General features: G+C 35.9%; 1 protein-coding gene across 1 annotated transcript in view; it reads right to left on the bottom strand.

Annotated features, from left to right (window-relative positions):
* The window catches only part of LOC150095987 (uncharacterized), a 340,717-nt gene that overhangs the window by 90,028 nt on the left and 231,633 nt on the right, over positions 1 to 19,056 (bottom strand). Inside the window, exon 8 of the mRNA XM_090409460.1 lies at positions 11,078 to 11,229. Within this exon, the coding sequence (XP_090265586.1) occupies positions 11,078 to 11,229 (152 nt within the window). The remainder of the gene's footprint in view (positions 1 to 11,077; positions 11,230 to 19,056) is intronic.

The raw sequence follows: 19,056 nt of genomic DNA, 5'->3' as shown, positions 1-19,056 counted from the left end.
AATGGAGTAACCATTACAGTTGTGTAGGAGTTGATCTTAGGAAAAACAGTTTCCCAAATTTTTAGCTAATTAATCCTGACATTAACAGAAATTATTATTATAATAGGAAACTTCATGGAATCTGAAGACTCATTGCAGGATATCCAATCTACCATACCTCTCCTTGAACCCATTAATAGACAAAGCACTCACAACTGATTCTGGAAACCTATTCCACTTATTCACAACTCTCCAAGCATAAAAATCTAGTTCTGACCTCCAATTCATCCACCTCTGTTCCCACACCAGTGTCTGTCGCATATGTTAAAGCAGTAACCTCACTAGGATGATATACCCTTGCAAAGTGGTCACTCAGTAACTTGACTATTTTATCTGCTTCTGTCAGCTTGTAACTATCATCACTCATTAAGGTTAATCTTCCATAGTCATTCTTCCTCTTACTTGCCACATAATAAATAACTCTTTGGGATTTCCTTTGGTGTACTGAACTAGATTCTTCTCATAATCTGATTTTGCCTTCCTTGCCATGTTGGTCACTTTTCTTGCCTAAGCTTTGTACTGTTCACGAGTTTTCTGGTCACCTTTTTCTTATATACCCTCCACAGCATTTTCCTCTTCTGCAGCTCGTGCTTAGTGATATTACTCATCCATCTGACTCCTACCTGATTAATCCTCCTTACCTTAGGTATACAATTTAATATTGCTTCCTCTGGATAACCATTCGCTATCTCCGATGCACATTAACACCTTTACCCTGCAGTGCTTTATGCCATGATACAGATTTAAGCTTCCTAAGCTTGTCATAATCACCTGCCTTGTAGTTCCACAAATATTCCTTCTTGACAGAATATTCCTCTTGTTTCACAATCTCCCAAGTCAAGACTGCATGACAATTTTTTAACCAATCTGAGGCAATGTGATCACCTTGATTATAGATAGCTCTTCTGATCCTATGACCAGGTCCAATATTGTTCCACTGCTAGTCCCCCCTTCATTACATTCTGCCTTAAGTAATTATCTCTCAGCAGGTGTATAAATTCCATTTCCTTCCTGCCATGTGATCTTTCCATATTGAAAGAATATTGAAAATTATACTTACTTAACATAATATTTATAATTTTATCTTTTCATTAAAAGCATGGGACATTAGGCTGTCCCTACAAGTACAATACGGGACAGCAAAATTCGATGTAAAATACGAGATGTCTAACAAGCCTATATTTGGTTGCACTTCATCGGCTATTATCAGCATTGTCCCTCCCCATCCTATTTTCTCTATCTTCCCTGAAAATACTAAACCCTTCACATTCTATCCCTATATCTACATCATCTGCTATTAGCCAAGTCTAACTAATGCCTATAACCTTTAGTGAGGTTGCACTAACCAATGCCAAAAACTCCTCCCTCTTGTTCCTGATATTTCTGGCCTTAATATACAGAAAATGCAGCATCCCTTTAAGCCTCCACCCACCTTTACTTTCTGAAATGACTATTCAATATTTTTGCTAGAGAGACTAGATTCAGGTCATTCTCACACTCACTTGCTTTATGAGTGCCTTCAAACTAACTCACTTGCTTCCATGCTAATTGCTTAAGTTTCTCTGAATTTGCACTTCAGCATGATCGGTGAGCATAGCTCTCTCTAGACACCTAGCACCAAAACCATTTAGATGCAGTCCATTAGTATTGTACAAATCCTTCTTTCCATCAAACAGTGACCACAAATCCAAAAATTCTATATCATTCCTTTTGTATAATCTACATACTCATTGGCTATATATGCCCTCTTCCTCAGTTCGCCTCTATCATAGCATGGTAGGAGACTTACAATCTTAATTTTCTAGCTCTTCAGTTTTGTCTCTTCTAACAACAACTTCCCTCATAGAATACTTTTCGCCTCTCAAATCATTTGTACCAATGAAGACAATCCTTTCCTTAGACATACCTTTTTTGCATCTGGATGGCGTGGCTAATATGAATTTTTGTACCCGGAAAATGAGATTTTGTCACACTTTCAGTGAGTATGCATCTGATCATTGAGTCTTCGTACATAATTTTCTCCTTAGCTTGTTTTCTTGTTTGTTCGGATGGTCTTTATTATTCCTTCGGACCATCTGCTTGTTTCTCTTTTCAACCCTGCTAATCTCTTGCTGCTTCTGGCATTTTTCAATTTCCCTGTTTTGTCTTATGAAGGATAACATTCATGCATGCAATTTCTTTATGAATGTCCATTTCATTCTCCTTTATTTTCATGGCCACATGTTCAACATTAATAACATCATTTTTTATCTTACTGTTGGTACTGTCCACTGTACTAATATTTGCTGTGTTCTTGTCACCTAATAGATACTCATTTTTGAAACACTTAATACAAACTCTCTCTCCAGTTTCAATTTCCTTCCAGCTATACTTTAACTTTCTCGTCGAATATATTTCACACACACTGAATAAAATCCCGAAAATTCAAACCGCCCAACAATGTGGTCTTTGCCACGATTGTTTGTCCACGCATTGATGCGATGCTGAAAATATCGTGTGAGAGTGACCATGGAGTGATTACCTGGGTGGTTGCCAATCATACAAGGACTTCTGTGAGGAATGGATATATGAAGAACTGCAAAGGCTATTGATTACGAGAAAATGAGGACACAGCTTGCAGCTGTAGCATGGCATGAAAAGCTGGGTGGAAAGGAGAACAATGCTGTTTGGATGATATTCAAGCACTATCCAGTAGAAGCAATATCTAAATGTCAAAATGGAAGGATAAAAAGGGAGGTGGAGTGCTACTGATGATAGAAAAAAAAAAGTTATATCCATACATCGTAGAGATGCAGAAATAATTAGTTGGATGATACCATAGACCTGGTATTGTAGAGGCTAGCGATCATGAAATATATAAGCAAATTAGCCAAGCAAAGAAGAAAATGGTAGCTATTATAGGTGACTTGAATTATGGCAATATAGATCAAGATGAGATAGCAACCAGAAGTAAAGAAAATCAATTTCTCAAATTTTTGAGGCACAACTACCTTAGGTAGTATGTAACACAGGGCATGCAAGGATTGAGGATCTGTGATATGATAAATGAGGTGTTAAATCTCCTTCCAGTTGATGAGAGTGACCAAGAAGTGATAACCTGGGTAGTTGCCAGTCATGCAAGGACTTCCGTAAGGAACAGAAGTATGTGGAGCAACCAGGCTCGTGATTATGAGATGAGGACACAGCTTGCAGCTGTAGCATGGGATGAGGAGCTGAGTGGAGATCAATGCTGTTTGGGTGATATTCACGAACTATCTAGTAAAAGCAATATCTAATATTCCAAGAGTCATAAGGTTAAATAAGGTAGGTGTGCAATGGATGAATCAAGAGATTAAGCATGCAATACAGAGAAAGAAGGCATTATGGAAGCAACATAAGATGAGTGGAAATAAAGAACTCCATGAGGAGTACAAAGAATAGTAAAGAAGGTGAGTCGGTTGGTAAGAATAGCAAAAGTGCAGAATGAGCAGCAGTTAGGTAACAAAACCAAAAAATCTTAGGGAGTTATTTCGATATGTAGCCATCAAAAAAGAATAATGATTATGGTAGGATGACAATGATTAAAGAAAATGGTCTAAGGGCAACTGTTGCAGAGGATACACTTGAGAAATTTAATGAGCAGTTAATAAAGGTATTTCATCATTGTGAACATCACATCATGTAGAGTTTGAGAGCAATATTTCATTGAAATCGGTGAATTTCAATGTGGTAGTAAAGCTTCAAAGGCACTTGAGTGCTTAACCATGTACAGATGCTACCATATGCACCTCGATATTCTCCATACAAAAACCGGTTTTTGTAAGCATCTGCGTTAGTATTTTTCCATAGCTTGTTTTGTATTTACATTCCTGTCGCCTGAAATATATATTTTTTTGCTTTGCTACCATATTCGCTTTGAAACTATGTATGATTCTTGTATGAGCATGTATATTTTTCTTTGTTTTTAGTCATTTTTTGTTCAACTTACTGGTGTACACTGTAGCATAAATTATTTCTAAAATGATTTGATGCAGTTTCAGTTCAGTCTTTGCTTGTGTTTCAAAGAAGTAAGATATGTTTTTTTTTATTGAATTAGTGGTAAGTGTTTGGTAAATTCTAGTGTTTTTTTTTTTTATTGTAAAGATGATACTAATTATTACGATAACATATGTTCAGAATGTGATTTTATTTATTTTCTTTCGTTTTTAGCTTATAATTTTATGGTTTTCATATTTGATATTGTCTTACGAATTACAAACTATTATCTGCTGTGTTTATTGCTGTTTTTCTTCATTACTGCTTATTTTACTAGATTATTTTAGATAATTATGACAGGAAGAAAAAAGATGTTGTACCAGTTCCGAGTTGAGAGATCTTTTAGAGGAAGTGTCGTCAGTTGCTTCATCAGATATGCCAAGGGATGATGATGATGATTCAGATGTGGAATTAGAAAACAATATTTTTATGGCGATTTCTCAGCTTTTGACAATGTTGCTGAAGAATATATGCTACAATTAGATGAAAAACTAAGAGAAGAAGCAAATGCAGAATCTATAGCTACTGTTGACGCTTCAGCTGAGAAAATCCCAGAAATGTTGTTGTGTATCTGAATAGAAACTCAAAAATGAACAGAAGATGGACCAATGTTCCTCCTGATGTACATAAAGTTCCTGATTTTATGCAGGTATTTTGAGAAAGAGAAGGAATTGCCGGAGCAATACTAACTCAAAATCTATACTCTGCAATGGACTCTTTCAAACAAATAATTCCTGAAACAATTATAAATGTGATTGTGTGTGTGAAACTAACAGAAAAGCCAGAGATTTACAGCAATACAAATTACCTTGTATTTGATATGATACTGATGAAATCTATACTATGATTGGCATTCTGATGTATGCTGGAATGCGGAAGAATTGGGATGAACGGCTGGACGAGCTCTGGGAGAAAGATAACTCTATTCTACAATTGTCACTTGAAAGAATACAGCAGCTTGTGCGATTTCTGCAAATTTGACAATCGTGATACTAGAAAAGAGCAGTTGAAAGATGATAAATTGGCAGCCTTCAGAGACATTTGGAATATGTTTCTAGAATGTCTAAAAAGTACTATAAACCATTGGGAGATTTGACTATTGATGAGCAATTAGTATCAAATATAGGTCGCTTCAATTTCCAGTAATATATTCCTTCAAAGCCAGGAAAATATGGAATTAAAATTTTCTGGGTATGCAATTCAAAAAACTCGTTTCCACTGAAAGGGGAAATATATGTAGGAAGACACCCCAACGAACCAGTAGCAACTAACTACACTCTGTCCTTGGTGCATCGCTTGGCTCAGCCTTATATCAAAAGTAGAACTATTACAATGGACAATTACTTTACGAGTTGCACCCTGGCTGATCAGCTATTGACAAAAAAAGACCACAATTCTTGGAACAATGTTTCAGTAAGGAAATATCATGAGTAGACATATTATTTAAAATTAATCACGTAAAATATTATTTATTAGTAGAATTTTTGCCCGAGTATCACAGGCATCTTCAGTACATGTAAAATGCTAATTAAACAATAACTGACAATTCCAAAAGGCACCACCTAATAAGCTAATGTAAGATAACTAAAAAAGTCATTAAATTACCTAACTTATTTAAAAAAAATAGATAAATAAATTATATATACAATTAAAAAAGTTAGGAAAGATTAGCTGATTTAAAAAGTACTATACAAAGGGGATAGATGTAGACCATCGGATTTGTTTAAGTTACGTGAGTGAAGTAAAGTTTCACATGTTTCTTTATAAAGCCGTTCCACGAGGAACCGACTTTTGTGAAGGACTCTTGTCATGTTCCAATAAACTCTATGTCTAGTGTTGATGACGTGGTCTTCAAGTCCAGACTGTTCAGGCTCAAGATATTGAATATAAGACTTGTGTTCTACTAGCTGGAATAAAAGCAGATCTTCCTGTTTGTCCAAAATAAGATAACCCACAAGAGCAAGGAATCTGGAAGACACCTGGATAACTGAGATGTGGAAGCTTGTCCTTTGGAGACGCGGAGATTTTTCTGATTGGTCGAAAGGCAACAAAAAAAATTTAGTGGTTTTAAAACTTTTGCTATGCGTTCACTAATGCTTTGCACATAAGGGATAGGAATACGTTATTTCTTCTGTATTTGAAGAGGAAGATATATCAAAACTACTCAAAGCTCTTTTGATGAAAGAATTCTTATATCCATTAGATAAAAAAGAGGAAATAACATATTGCAATTCATTCTGTAATAGTTCATCTGAAGAACAAAAGGAGTGGGCCTGATGAACCAGTGTTTTAATAGTTCCCGCCTTTTGAATGGGATGGCGATGAGATTCAGCATGGATATAATGGCCTGTATGAGTCTTCTTCCTATAGAAGACTAGTTATCTAACAATAGCTACTTAGGTGGTGCCTTTTGGAATTGTCAGTTATTGTTTAATTAGCTTTTTACATGTACTGAAGATGCCTGTGATACTCAGGCAAAAATTCTACTAATAAATAATATTTTACATGAGTTAATTCCGTTATTATAATTTTAATTAATCTTGGAACAATCAAGAACAATAAACTAGATTTGTCAGCTGAATTCACCATGAAAAGCGAAATAGCAAAAAGAGAGGTGGATTCCACAAGATTCTGTTTCAACAATTTTCTTACACTTCAAAAGGAACAAAAATGTATTGCTGTTGTCTACATTACATGACACTGGTATTGATCAAGAAACATCGAAGCCGAATATAATCTCAGATCATAATGCTAGAAAAGGTGGTTATCAAATCCACAAGCATGTGGATTTGATAACCACCTCTGGACTGGACTCAGGACTGGATGGTATTTCACCACGGGTTTTGAGAGAATGTGCTAAAGAACTAAAAGCTCCGTTGACCTGGCTCTTCAATAAGTCTGGCTGCGGGAAAGGTACCCAAGGAATGGAAGATAGGTAAGATAGTGCCGTTGCATAAGGCAGTAGCAGCCTGGAAGTGTCTAATTATAGGCCAGTTTGCGTGTCATCAGTAGTTGTTAAGGTCTTGGAGAAATTAGTGAGGGATTATATACAGTGTTGGACAGATGAGGGTAATGTTTTCAGTGAGAATCAACATGGATTTGTTAAGGGGCACTCTTGCTTTAGTAATATGACTGCCTTTTATAATAAAGTGACAATAGCAGTTGATGAGGGAATGGCATATACTGCCATTTTTTTGGATTTTGCAAAGGCATTTGACAGGGTGCCACATGATAAGCTGATATTTAAGTTGCAGCACATGGGTTTAAATGTCAAGTTAGTCAACTGGATTTAGGATTGGCTGTCTGATAGGTATCAGAGAGTTGTGTATGGTGGGGCAATATCAAGAAAGCAGAAGATTACAAGTGGGGTTTCACAGGGCTCAGTACTGGGACTTATATCATTCAACCTTTATATTAATGACATTGTCAATGGATTGCAAGGGGGTATTCAGTTGTTTGCAGAAGATGTGAAGCTGGGAAGGGATATCAGTAATAGTGCAGATGTGGCAGCCTTGCAAGAAGATTTGAATAAACTAGACAGATGGGCAAATGAAAGGGGGGGGGGGAATATCAGTTTAATGCAGCAAAATGAAAAGTCTTGAAGTTTGGGATACATCAATGGGAGGCTGCATACTCGATTGGAGGAGCTGTACCAGAGGAAGTAGGGGAGACAAGAGATCTGGGGGTGATGATTGATAGAATACTGAAATTCCAGGAGCATGTTGCAAAGGTGATGAAGGTAACCCAGAGGATTGCTGCAATACTGAGAAGGACGCTCACCTGCAGAGATAAAAGAGGTATTATTCCGCTGTAAAAGACCCTAATCAGACCACACGTGGACTACTGTTCTCAAATTTGATCCTCAGGATTTGAGGGGGATAAATTAAGTGGATATTGATAATAATATTCACTTAATTTATATAATTTTGCATCGCCGAAGTGAAGCCTTTTGGCTCTTTATATTAGTAAATACTTTACGCACCGACCGAGAGTTCGCTTACGGAAAATATACCTCTCCGACACTTCGAGTTCCTTAGTACTGAGAGTTTTGCTCTGAGGTTTCTGCCTGATCTCTGACGAAAACCAATGAGTTTGAAACAGCTGTCAGATCAGTGAAACCTTATCAAAATGGACAAATTGAATGCGAATATATGGGTGCTTTCAGCTTGTGTGTTTCCTATTAGGTTCGGCTAGAGCAACTCTTAGTATGGCGGCGAGTGCATTCCCTCAAGCTCTCTGGTCATTATTTGCATGAAAAAACTTTTACAGTTTCTATATCCAGCTTTGAAATGATGTTGGATTTAATATCCACTTGATTTATATAACTTATCTAATTTACTCAATTCTTCAACTAGAATTGCTACTTACATAAAAAAATACTTTGGATTTTTTTATGTAAGTAAAAATATTCAAATATTTTTACTTACAAAAATATTTGGATGCTTTGGATATTACGATTAGTTTAGATGTTGTTTCATTATTTAGTAATGTTCCTTTATCTGACTGCATTAAATTACTACAACAAGAATTTCCTTCAGACATTGTTTACATTTTTGATTTTGTAATACATTCTTGTTATTCTTCCTTTAAAAACAATTTATGTCAACAAATCGAAGAAACGGAAATGGGCAATCCTATTTCTCTTACTATTGCCAACTTCTTTATGGAGCACTTTGAACAACATTTCACCTAGACCTACTCACTGGTTCAGATATGTAGATAACATTTTTCTATCTGGAATGGCTCTTCTTATGAATTATAACAGTTTCTCTCTAAATTAAATGCACTTCATCCAAGGATCCAATTCACCCTAGAAGAAGAAGAAGCAAATAAGCAGTTAGCCTTTTTAGATCTTTTAATTCTTCGTCAACCAGATGGTAACTACATTTCTCAGCTTTTCAGAAAAAGACTCATACAGGCCATTATATCCATGCTGAATCTCATCACCATTCCAGTCAAAAGGCTGGAACTATTAAAACACTGTTTCATTGGGCCCACTCCTTATGTTCTTCAGATGAACTATTATAGAAAGAAATATAACATATTATTTCTACTTTTTTATCTAATGGTTATAAGAATTCTTACATCAACAGAACTTTGAACAGTTTTGGTATCTCTACCTCTTCAAATACAGAACAAATAACTCTTATTCCTATCTTTTATGTGCAAGGCATTAGTGAACATATAGGGAAAGTTTTAAAACTACTAAATATTTTTTGTTGCTTTTCATCTCTTTTACTTGGTGAGCAGTCGGGAGGAGCGATGACAAGGGGTCATCCCTAGAAGTTATGAAAGGAAGCTGTGAGCAAGAGGGTGAGGAGTGGTTCTTTGCATGGAGGGTGGTGGAACCATGGAATGCATTGCTGATAGAGTGGTGAGAGCAAGAACAGTTAATGAGATCAAGGAGTGGTATGATAGACTGTGTTTCCTAGGAAGGACCTCCCACGAAGAGTCTTGACTCCATGGAGGCCTGAATAATAATAATAATAATTTCATCAGAAAAATCTTCACCTTTCTCGCTTCTCCAAAGGACAAGCTTCCACATCTCAATTATCCAGGTGTCTACCAAATTCCTTGCTCTTGTGAGTTATCTTATTTTGGACAAAACAGCAGGAAGATCTGCTTTTAGTCTGCTAGAAGAACACAAGTCTTACATTGAATACCTTGAGCCTGAACAGTCTGGACTTGCAGAGCATGCTATCAACACTAGACAGAGTTAATTGTAAAAAAATACAAGAGTGCTTCACAAAAGTCAGTTCCTTGTGGAATGGCTTTATAAAGAAACATGTGAAACTTTACTTCACTCTCCTAACTTATACAGATCCAATGGTCTATGCCTATCCCCTTTACGGGAGACAGAAAAGATTAGCAGATTTAAAAAGTACTAAATTTATTTTATTTTATGTAACTTATACTTTAATAAGTTAGAAAATTTCATGACTTTTTTAGTTATCTTACATTAGCTACTTAAGTTTTGCTCTTTGGAATGGTCAGTTATTGTTTGATTTGCTTTTCACCTGTACTGAAGACACCTTTGATACTTAGGCAAAAATTATGCTAATAAAATAATATTTTACATGAGTTAATTCTGGTATAATAATTTATTTAAATTATTACTTATTTTTAAATACCAAGACTATACCTCTATCATACAAGAATCTTATTAACAATTAATCATTGACTTTTTTTTTTTTCATTTACTTTTTTCTTTACTAAACATCAAACTGGTAATACGGTTAATTCAACAAAATATTCCACTGAACTTTGAATTTTATTGAATCAGCAGCTGCTAAACTGCACTGTAGTTGAGAGACTGTTCCTGAAGATAACTACAATATAGTGGTTGAAATGTTAACTTTAACTTCAGTTTAATTAAATTACTTTTTTTTTTCTGAAATAATAAATGCCGAAATATTTTAATATACATTTACTGTTTTTGCTGAGACAAATATTCTAAGTTTTGTATTATTGATGATTACCACAGGCTGTTTTTCCACTAAACATCTGAGCATTGCATTTTTGCTAAGGCTTGTGTTATTATTCATTTTTTTTGAAATATTACATTTTTTTATTCATTCTTCCAATTTGTATACTGTCTAACAGATTATGTTAAGTCTGAACTGAACTGATAATGAATTGTGCATTTGACTAGGTGTAGAATTCTCTCCAATTCCATTATGTCATAATTCTGTCCATCCTTGCTTCCAGTAGAATTTACTTTCTCTGTCGAATGTAATATAGTCAGAGTTGCAATTCTTATTTTAATTCTAGGAATAAAAATTGAATATCAGCTATCTCTAGCAGCTTTCCCACTTTACATGCTTCTTTATTCAAATGATACAAGATTACTACCTTTTACTATTTCACAAAAATTAACATGGCAGTTATTCCTATTTGATTTTTTATGGAGTTTCCCTGATGGCACAAAGCACAATGTAAATTTCAATGTAAGCTTAAAAAAGCATGTTTACATGGCTGTCTTGTACTTGTCAAAGAACAAATCAGTATATAAGCAAATACCAACCTGGAGAATTTGGCTGAAGATGATACGTAAATGAAATACAAAAATTTGTCCCTTCACTCAATGAAAAACAATGGATAGGAAAGAGTGCATGCAGAATTTGGGCTGTATCTTTAACTGTTTCTGCCACTTGCTTCTCAAATTCTGCTTTAATTCTGCAAGAAAGAAAAAAAAGATAATGCAATTTCAATTTCTGGAGAACAGTGTCAATCTTAAACAAGCAAAATGTACAGATTGTATAATGATTGAGTATAGCTACACCATATGAAATTTAGAAAAATTACAGATTCTGAAAAATGGTTGATATAACAGGTATTCAGGAAGAAATAGATCTTACAGAAAATAAAATAAAACTAAGAACAGATTGCCATAATCATCCAATTTTTTAAACATTAATTAAGTTAATTATGAGTAAGTTTCTGGAGTAATTTAATACAATTACTCCAGAAACACTGATAGGCTGATAGTTAGATACATCAATCTTTGCATCATCCTTGTACAATGGGATTATCACACGTTCTTTCTGTTCTTGTGAGATCTTTCCTGGGCTAAGACTCATTATACAAGCACATCAAGGGCCCTAGCCAGTTCAACTGAACATTCCTTTAACACATGTGCTGATGTCCCAACTGCGGAATCATATCTAGGTTACACAACAGCTCTGGAACCTCCTCCTGCACCTTTATCTCTTCATCCAATGGAGTGGTAGTAATGTGCACTATATTATATATATATATATATGTTAATAGATTTGAAGTGAGCATTCATTATTTAAATAATCTCTCCAGCTTCTGACACAAGCGTACATCTGCAATCAGTAAAGTTATTCTTCCATATTCGTTCTTCCTTTTACTCGTGGCATAACGGTAAAAATTCTTTCGGGACTTTTAACTTTTAGCCTGTGCAGCCAATTTCTTTCTATACTCCAACTTAGCTTTCCATACAATACCCCTAACTTTTCTGGCTTAAGCTTTATAGATTTCCTAACTCTGCTCATTTTTATCCTCACAATATTCCTTCCATATCTTCTTATGGATCTCTTGTTTCATGAAATTTCACATTCAATTTGTTCTTTGAACTCTCTGGACAGAATCAGATACCACATCATTTAAGCATTTTTACAAATGCTTCCCCAGCACTGCTGATATCCTTTCCATTCAACAATTGATACAACAGAAGCAAAGATAGCATTGTGTGAGTGTTATAATTTCCAGATTTGTAGTTCAGCATATAACTTAATGTTTGTTAATCAAATTTACTCTCCAGCCACTTTCGATTGCAGGGTTATTAAAAAGGTTCCCAGAAAAACATCTTCACATCCATATGAAAGTGGCTAACTCACCTTCAGTTGGGGCAAGATGAGCAAGTCCAAAATGACAAACATGATTATCATAATTTTCAGAAGCTGTTGGTCCACTGAGAATTTATACCTCCTGGAGAGGCTATCAATCTAATTTACTACAAAGAAATCCTGGAACCTTCTCATTCTGCACTGTCAATTTGAGAGTATATAAAAAAGGCATTCCAATGTTGGAATAGCTATTGTACTCGCTCTACTTGTATCCATATGACTCACCCCCCCTACTAATGGAGTCAAAGACTCATCTAGGTGGTCTGTTTGTCATACACTCAGCTCATCATTCTGCACCTTAAACACACTGAAATTCTCTACTGACACTACACTCTCAGGCAATGCATTCCAATCATTCACAACTCTGCATGCAAAAAAACTTGCTTCTCACACCTTCCTTATACAGCTTCCAGGGATGACCTCTGGAAGCTGTATAAGGTTTTACCTTATACAGCTTCTTTATAAGGTTGCTGAGGTTTTACAGCAAGAGGCTGTAAAACCTCTCCAACACTGATCCTATAGTGACCACTTACTAACTTGTAGGTCTCTATCACATCACCCCTCTTCCCCATATCCATTAGACTCTAAATTGCATCTTCTAAACCTTTCTTCATTTCCAGAAATCAGAAACTACCTTACTCAGTTGCCTCTGGACCCTTTCCAACATCTCTTTGTCTTTTTAAAAAACCAGGTGACCAAATCTGTGCACAGTTAGTCCATGTGTGGCCTAATCAGAGCCTTATACAATGGAACAAGAATCTCCTTACTTCTACAAGTCAGTATCCTCCACATCATTCCCAGAATTCTTTGTGTTGTCCTCACAATTTTGGCAATGTGTCCCCTAAATTTCAGATCCTTATCCACTATCACCCCAAGATCTCTTATCTCTTCTACCTCTAACAATATATCCACACCAAGCGTACAAAATTTCAAAATCTTACATTTTGCAGCACTAAACTTGCATCCCCATTCCCGAGCCCATTCACTCAATCTATTCAAGTCTTCTCGAAAGGCACCAATATCTTCTCTACTTTTCATAGTTCGTCCCAACTTTGTATCATCTGTAAACAACTAAATATCCTCATCCAAATCTTCACCAATATCATTAACTTGCAGGTTAAACAGTAATGGGCCAAAAACAGACCCTGATGCAAACCACTAGTGACTTTTCTCTTCCGGGATATTGTTCTGCCATACACAACTTCCTGATAATTATCAGAGAGCCAGTCTCCGATCCTATGCACTAATCTTATATCCAACCCCATCCACTCTAGTCTGCCTATCAACTTATCATGTGGTAATCTATCAAAAGTCTGCAAAATCTAAATATATTACTATGTATTCCTCTCCTCTATCCAAGGAAGCTGTCACCTTATTGTAATCCTCCTGTCAGGAGCCTTCTCCCTCCAGGAGATTGACTACTATGTGTCTCCACCATGTCCTATTCTGCACCTCTCTGCTGCATTCTTCATATGAGAGATAGGTTTCTATATTTTTCATCCACTCCAGTCTTTGTCTTCCTCTTTCCCTCAACAGTTCCTTCGAGAAGTGTCCTTTGTAGGCAGTTATGTCTCAGAATATGTCCAAAATATCTAACTTTTCTCTTTTTTAATTTCTTTCATCAGGCTTCTGTTGACACCTGCCATCTCTAGTACCTCTTCATTTATCTTTTTTTCTTTCTATGATATTCTTATAATTCTTTGCAGCATCCACATTTCAAAGGCCTCCAGTTTTTTCACACTCAGATTGGAGTGTCCATGTCTCTACTCAAATATAATAACGTAGACCATATGTAGCATTTGGAGATTTTTAGTCTTGTTTTCAGATTTCATTCTGTAGATGTTAGTAGATTTTTCATACTGTTGAAAGTTAACCTTGTGATTTCAATCCTTTTTCTAATTTCATCTTCTGTCCTGCCATTCTCTGTGATCAAGTGTCCGAGATATATGTATTTTTGCAGCTGTTCTAATTTATTTCCTTTTATATCGATGCATATTTTTTGGTATTTTCTTTTCTCTTGAAATTATCATGATTTTTGTCTTTTTAAAGTTGAAACTGAGGCCATACTGTTCGCTATACTTGAGGTTTTCATCTATAAAGAGTTTTGAGGTCATATTTGTTTTCAGCTAGAAGAACCATGTCATCTGCATATCTTAGGTTATTAATATTTCTGCCTCCTACAGTGATTCCTTTGAGGTTACTAATTTTATTAAATATTTCTTCTGTGTATAGGTTAAAGAGAATCAGAGAAAAGACACAGTTTTGTCTCACACCTTTCTGAACTGGGAATTCTTCTTATTGTAATAAGTAGATTACTAAAGCATGACTTCACTTTAGCTAGTCCATGCTGTCCATCAAAGATAATACCATTGTTGTCAACCCACTTCTGCATCCTAGTTCTCACCAGCTTCAACAACTTCACCACAACACCTGACACAAAGATAGGCTTAAAATTTGATGCTTGAGTTCCATCACCTCCCTTGTGAAGCAGCACAATTTTGTCCTCCTTCCACTCATTTGAAACTCATCAAGTGCAAGACTCATATTAAAAAAAAAATATGTCAAGGCAGATGCCAACTCCATGGCACATTCCTTCAGAATATGTGGTAATGACTCATGTAAAATGTTAAGCAAGTTTGAGCATGGTTAGTAGTTGGAAGGGAATCAATCGTTCGATGCTGTTGGCACACTCTCCCTCGATGAGTCTTTTGACTCCCTGGAGGTGTCACATAATAATATTATCAAGTCAGACCTTATTAACATCAAGTTTGCTGAATTCTCAATATACCTCTTGCTCACTTACAGTCAGTCTCTTCTCCCAATCATCAACTGCTCTCAAACTCTCCATCATGTAATGTTCACAATGATAAAAGACCTTTATGAATTACTCATTAAATTTCTCAAGTATATTCTCTGTAGCGTTGTCCTTATACCATTTTCTGTAATCAATATCATCCTTCCATAATCTTTTTTTTTTTTTTTTTTTTTTTTTTTTTTTTTACTGGCTACATATCAAAAGAACTCTCTAGGATTCTTTTTGGCTTAATTAACTAACTGCAGCTAATACTTCTCTTTTGCTACCCTTACCAACCACCAAGTCACCCTTCTTGTCTGGTCTTTGTAATCATCATGGAATTGGTTATTACCACTTATGCTGCCCCCATAATGCCTTTTTCCTCTGTACTGCATGCTTAATCTCTTCATTCATCCATTTCACACATACTTTATTTAACCTTCTGACCCTTGGAATACATTTGGACATTGATTACACTAGATATTTCTTGAATTTGACTTGAATACTACCATTTTCTCACAGAGGTACTCACACAGCTATCAGCCACCCGCCATCAACTGGAGGGTGGATTTGACATGTCATTTATAATTACATCTTCTGATGATATGATCAAATCCAAGACCCTCAATCCTCATGTGACATCTGTTACATACTGTATGAGGTAGTTGTTCCTCAAGAACTCAAGAAACTCATTTTCTTTACTTCCAGTTGCTCTCTCATCATCCCAGTCTATATTGTCATAATTAAAATCGCCCATAATGATCACCCTTTTTTTTATTTGCTTGGCTAATTTGATTATACACATTACCAGGTCTACAGTATTTCATTCTATTCACCTATATCTCACACCATACTGCCTCGAAACCACTGGCACTATTTCTCTCTTGCATCTCTACTTTGCATGGACATAACTCTTTCTCTATCATCAATAGCACTCCCCCCTCCCATTTTATCCTTCTATCCTCACGAAACACATCATACACTTCCATCTCTATTCCTGTCAGGATGTCGTCCTCATCCAACAATGTCTCACTTATTCCAACAATTTTTGGGCTAACAGACTCAATTAATGCAACCATTTCATTTGTCTTATTTCTTACACTTCTAGCATTTGTATATAAACAGCAGCTTTCCCCGGATCTATAGCTAGTTCCACTGACACCACTTAATATGCGACTTCTCCATGCTTAAACTTGAACCATTTCTTTTTCTCCTTATTCATCTTAGAACCTTCTTCAAATCCAACTATTTTCCCTTGATCCCAGATCATTACCCTCCCTTTCTGTCTACACATGCATTCATATCCTCTTTGAGCATTCACCTTTCTCATGCTGTGTTCCTCTGTCCACCCCGAGCCACCCCATTTCCCTGTCTGTTATGTACACCTGTTCTCTCATTCTCTATATTGATGCTGCTCACTTCTTCATTCATAACCACCTCCTGTCTTACTCTCCTGTTCTTCCACACTGCTTCCCACTTTATAAGATTCATTCTCTGCACTCACTTCTCCACCTTCCAGAAGCAATCTCTCCAAGTGACTCACATACAACAACACCACTCATACAGTTCGCTTCATCCTTCATACTCATTCCGCACATTAACAAACTGTACTCTTTATCATATCATATATCATTAATAATCCTTGCTCTCTCTTCATCTCACCATTGTCATACCTGGGCAACATGCTTACTAACTTTTCTATCACACTATTGTCTTTTATCCATTTCACCAACCTCCTGATATCCAATCCAGACAAGTCATTTGTACCTATTACAGCTAAACTCTTTTGCTCGCTTACTTCTCATATCCAATGCCTCAATCACTGACCATTCTACCTCCAGCAAAGCAAACTTTGTGCATCCTCTCATCCAGCACACCTTTAATAATTGAATCACTATACAACGCCACCCACGGGTATTTCGTTACCTCTTTTTATACCAACATTAATCATTCTCATCATTTTCACTCTTCCATACATATCTTGAATTCTCTTAACTTCATTCTGCATCTATTTCATCTCTTGCCTCATCTTAATCAACTGAACTTTTGAATTTTGCATCCCATTTTCACATTCATTCTCTCAATTTTGTTGCCAGCCATATACAATTGTTTGAAGTCGATGCTGCTCACTATTTTATCTTTAACTGTACTTTGTTTTTTAACTTCCACCACATTCACATCACTTTCGTCTTTTTCACCATTGACTGTTAAGTTTCTCAAATCACTAGTTTCTCAAAAAAGTTTCTCAAAAAAACCTTTTACACCATCCTTTTCTATCAGATGAGCACTCATCCTGTTTGTGACATTCTTGCTAATAACACTTTCAGTCATCAATATATTAGCACTTATCAAGTCCTCATTCGGCTCACACATCCCCCTTCCATCTGCCTTAAATATTCACAATTTATCTATATAATCAAATGAGTACATATAGCACACCTCACATTTCATGAAACAACTGAAAGCGAAATTGAATTCTTGAATGGACAAAGCAGCCACCAGCTTTCCTTTGCCAGTTACTATACTAAGCTCTAATTTCAATGAATTCACAAATAAACTTAAACAAAAAATCCCACATACTAATAACACTGTAAGTGCATAACCTTTACAGCAACTCTTACTCATGAACACAGGAAGGGGATGTCATTGGTAATGACAGCAAAAGTGCAATATGAGAAGAAATTAACCAAATAAAATAAGAAAAATCCTAGTGAGTTCTTTCGATGCATGGCAATTACAATTAAAAATGACTATGCGAGATGACACTGGTAGATAGGTAACAAAATGCAGAGGATATAGTTGAAATATTCAATGTTCAGTTTATCCTTGTGAAAGTGACATCTTGAGAAGCTAGAGTGTAGAGGGTATGGTGGTGAAGGAACCGATGGTGAACGAACAAGAAGTATATGAGGAATTATGATGCTAAAAGGCAGTTCTCTACAAAAATTAATAGCACTTTTGGCAAACATGTTTAGCATTAGTTTTGAACAACATGGCAAGTCCCAAAGGAATGATAGGTTGGAAAAATTGTTCCCCTTCACAAGGCAGAGGGGTTTAGACTGAGGTTCCAAATTGTAGCCAATCTCTTTTCCTTTAGTGTTACATGGTGATCAGCATTCATTTTAGATAAATTATGGACTCTACAACCGTGTTATAAATAACTATTTTCATTTCCAGATGTTTCGACCTTTATATTAAGGTCATCTGGAGTATATACATACCGTATTTTCCAGCGTATATGACGCACTTTATTTCTTTGAAAATAGGTCTGAAAAACAGGGTGCATCTTATGCACCGATAGTCAGTTTTTTATTACTTTCATTTTTGGAAATTTTCTCTGTTCTGAGTTACGTGATTTCTTTCTTGCTTCCTTGCGGTGTGTGTGAGAGCATTCCGGTTACATAGAGTTCAGTGAATGTGCATGAGCTGCCATCGACGATCACAGCTGTCTTCCTATTCATTTAAACTTTCCAATTGTTGTCACGTTTGTTGTGAATGGTAATAAATTTCTGCCGTTAAATTTTCTCTAAATTTCTTAGCAAATTATGGCTGAAAAACGTCGGCATTGCTACAATATTGCATACAAGCTACGTGTGATTGTGTATGCTAAAGAACATGGAAACAGGGCTGCAGAGAAGCATTTCGCGCCAACCCCAACTGAGAAAATGATAAGAACTTGGCGAAATCAGAAAGAGGATCTAAAAAAAGCAACTCACAGTAAACATAAACCTACGAAGTGGAACTACAAAATGGCCAGAACTTGAGGCAAAACTGGATACTTGGATTATTACTTATTATTTTATATTTGAAATACTATAAATTCATTATAACATTCAG

This window comes from Typopeltis vanoorti, chromosome 19, assembly GCF_054136105.1.
Source record: "Typopeltis vanoorti isolate ZY-2024b chromosome 19, IOZ_Tvanoo_1.0, whole genome shotgun sequence".
In the NCBI taxonomy this organism is placed as follows: Eukaryota; Metazoa; Arthropoda; class Arachnida; order Uropygi; family Thelyphonidae; genus Typopeltis; species Typopeltis vanoorti.
This window is presented reverse-complemented; position numbering and strand designations above follow the sequence as displayed.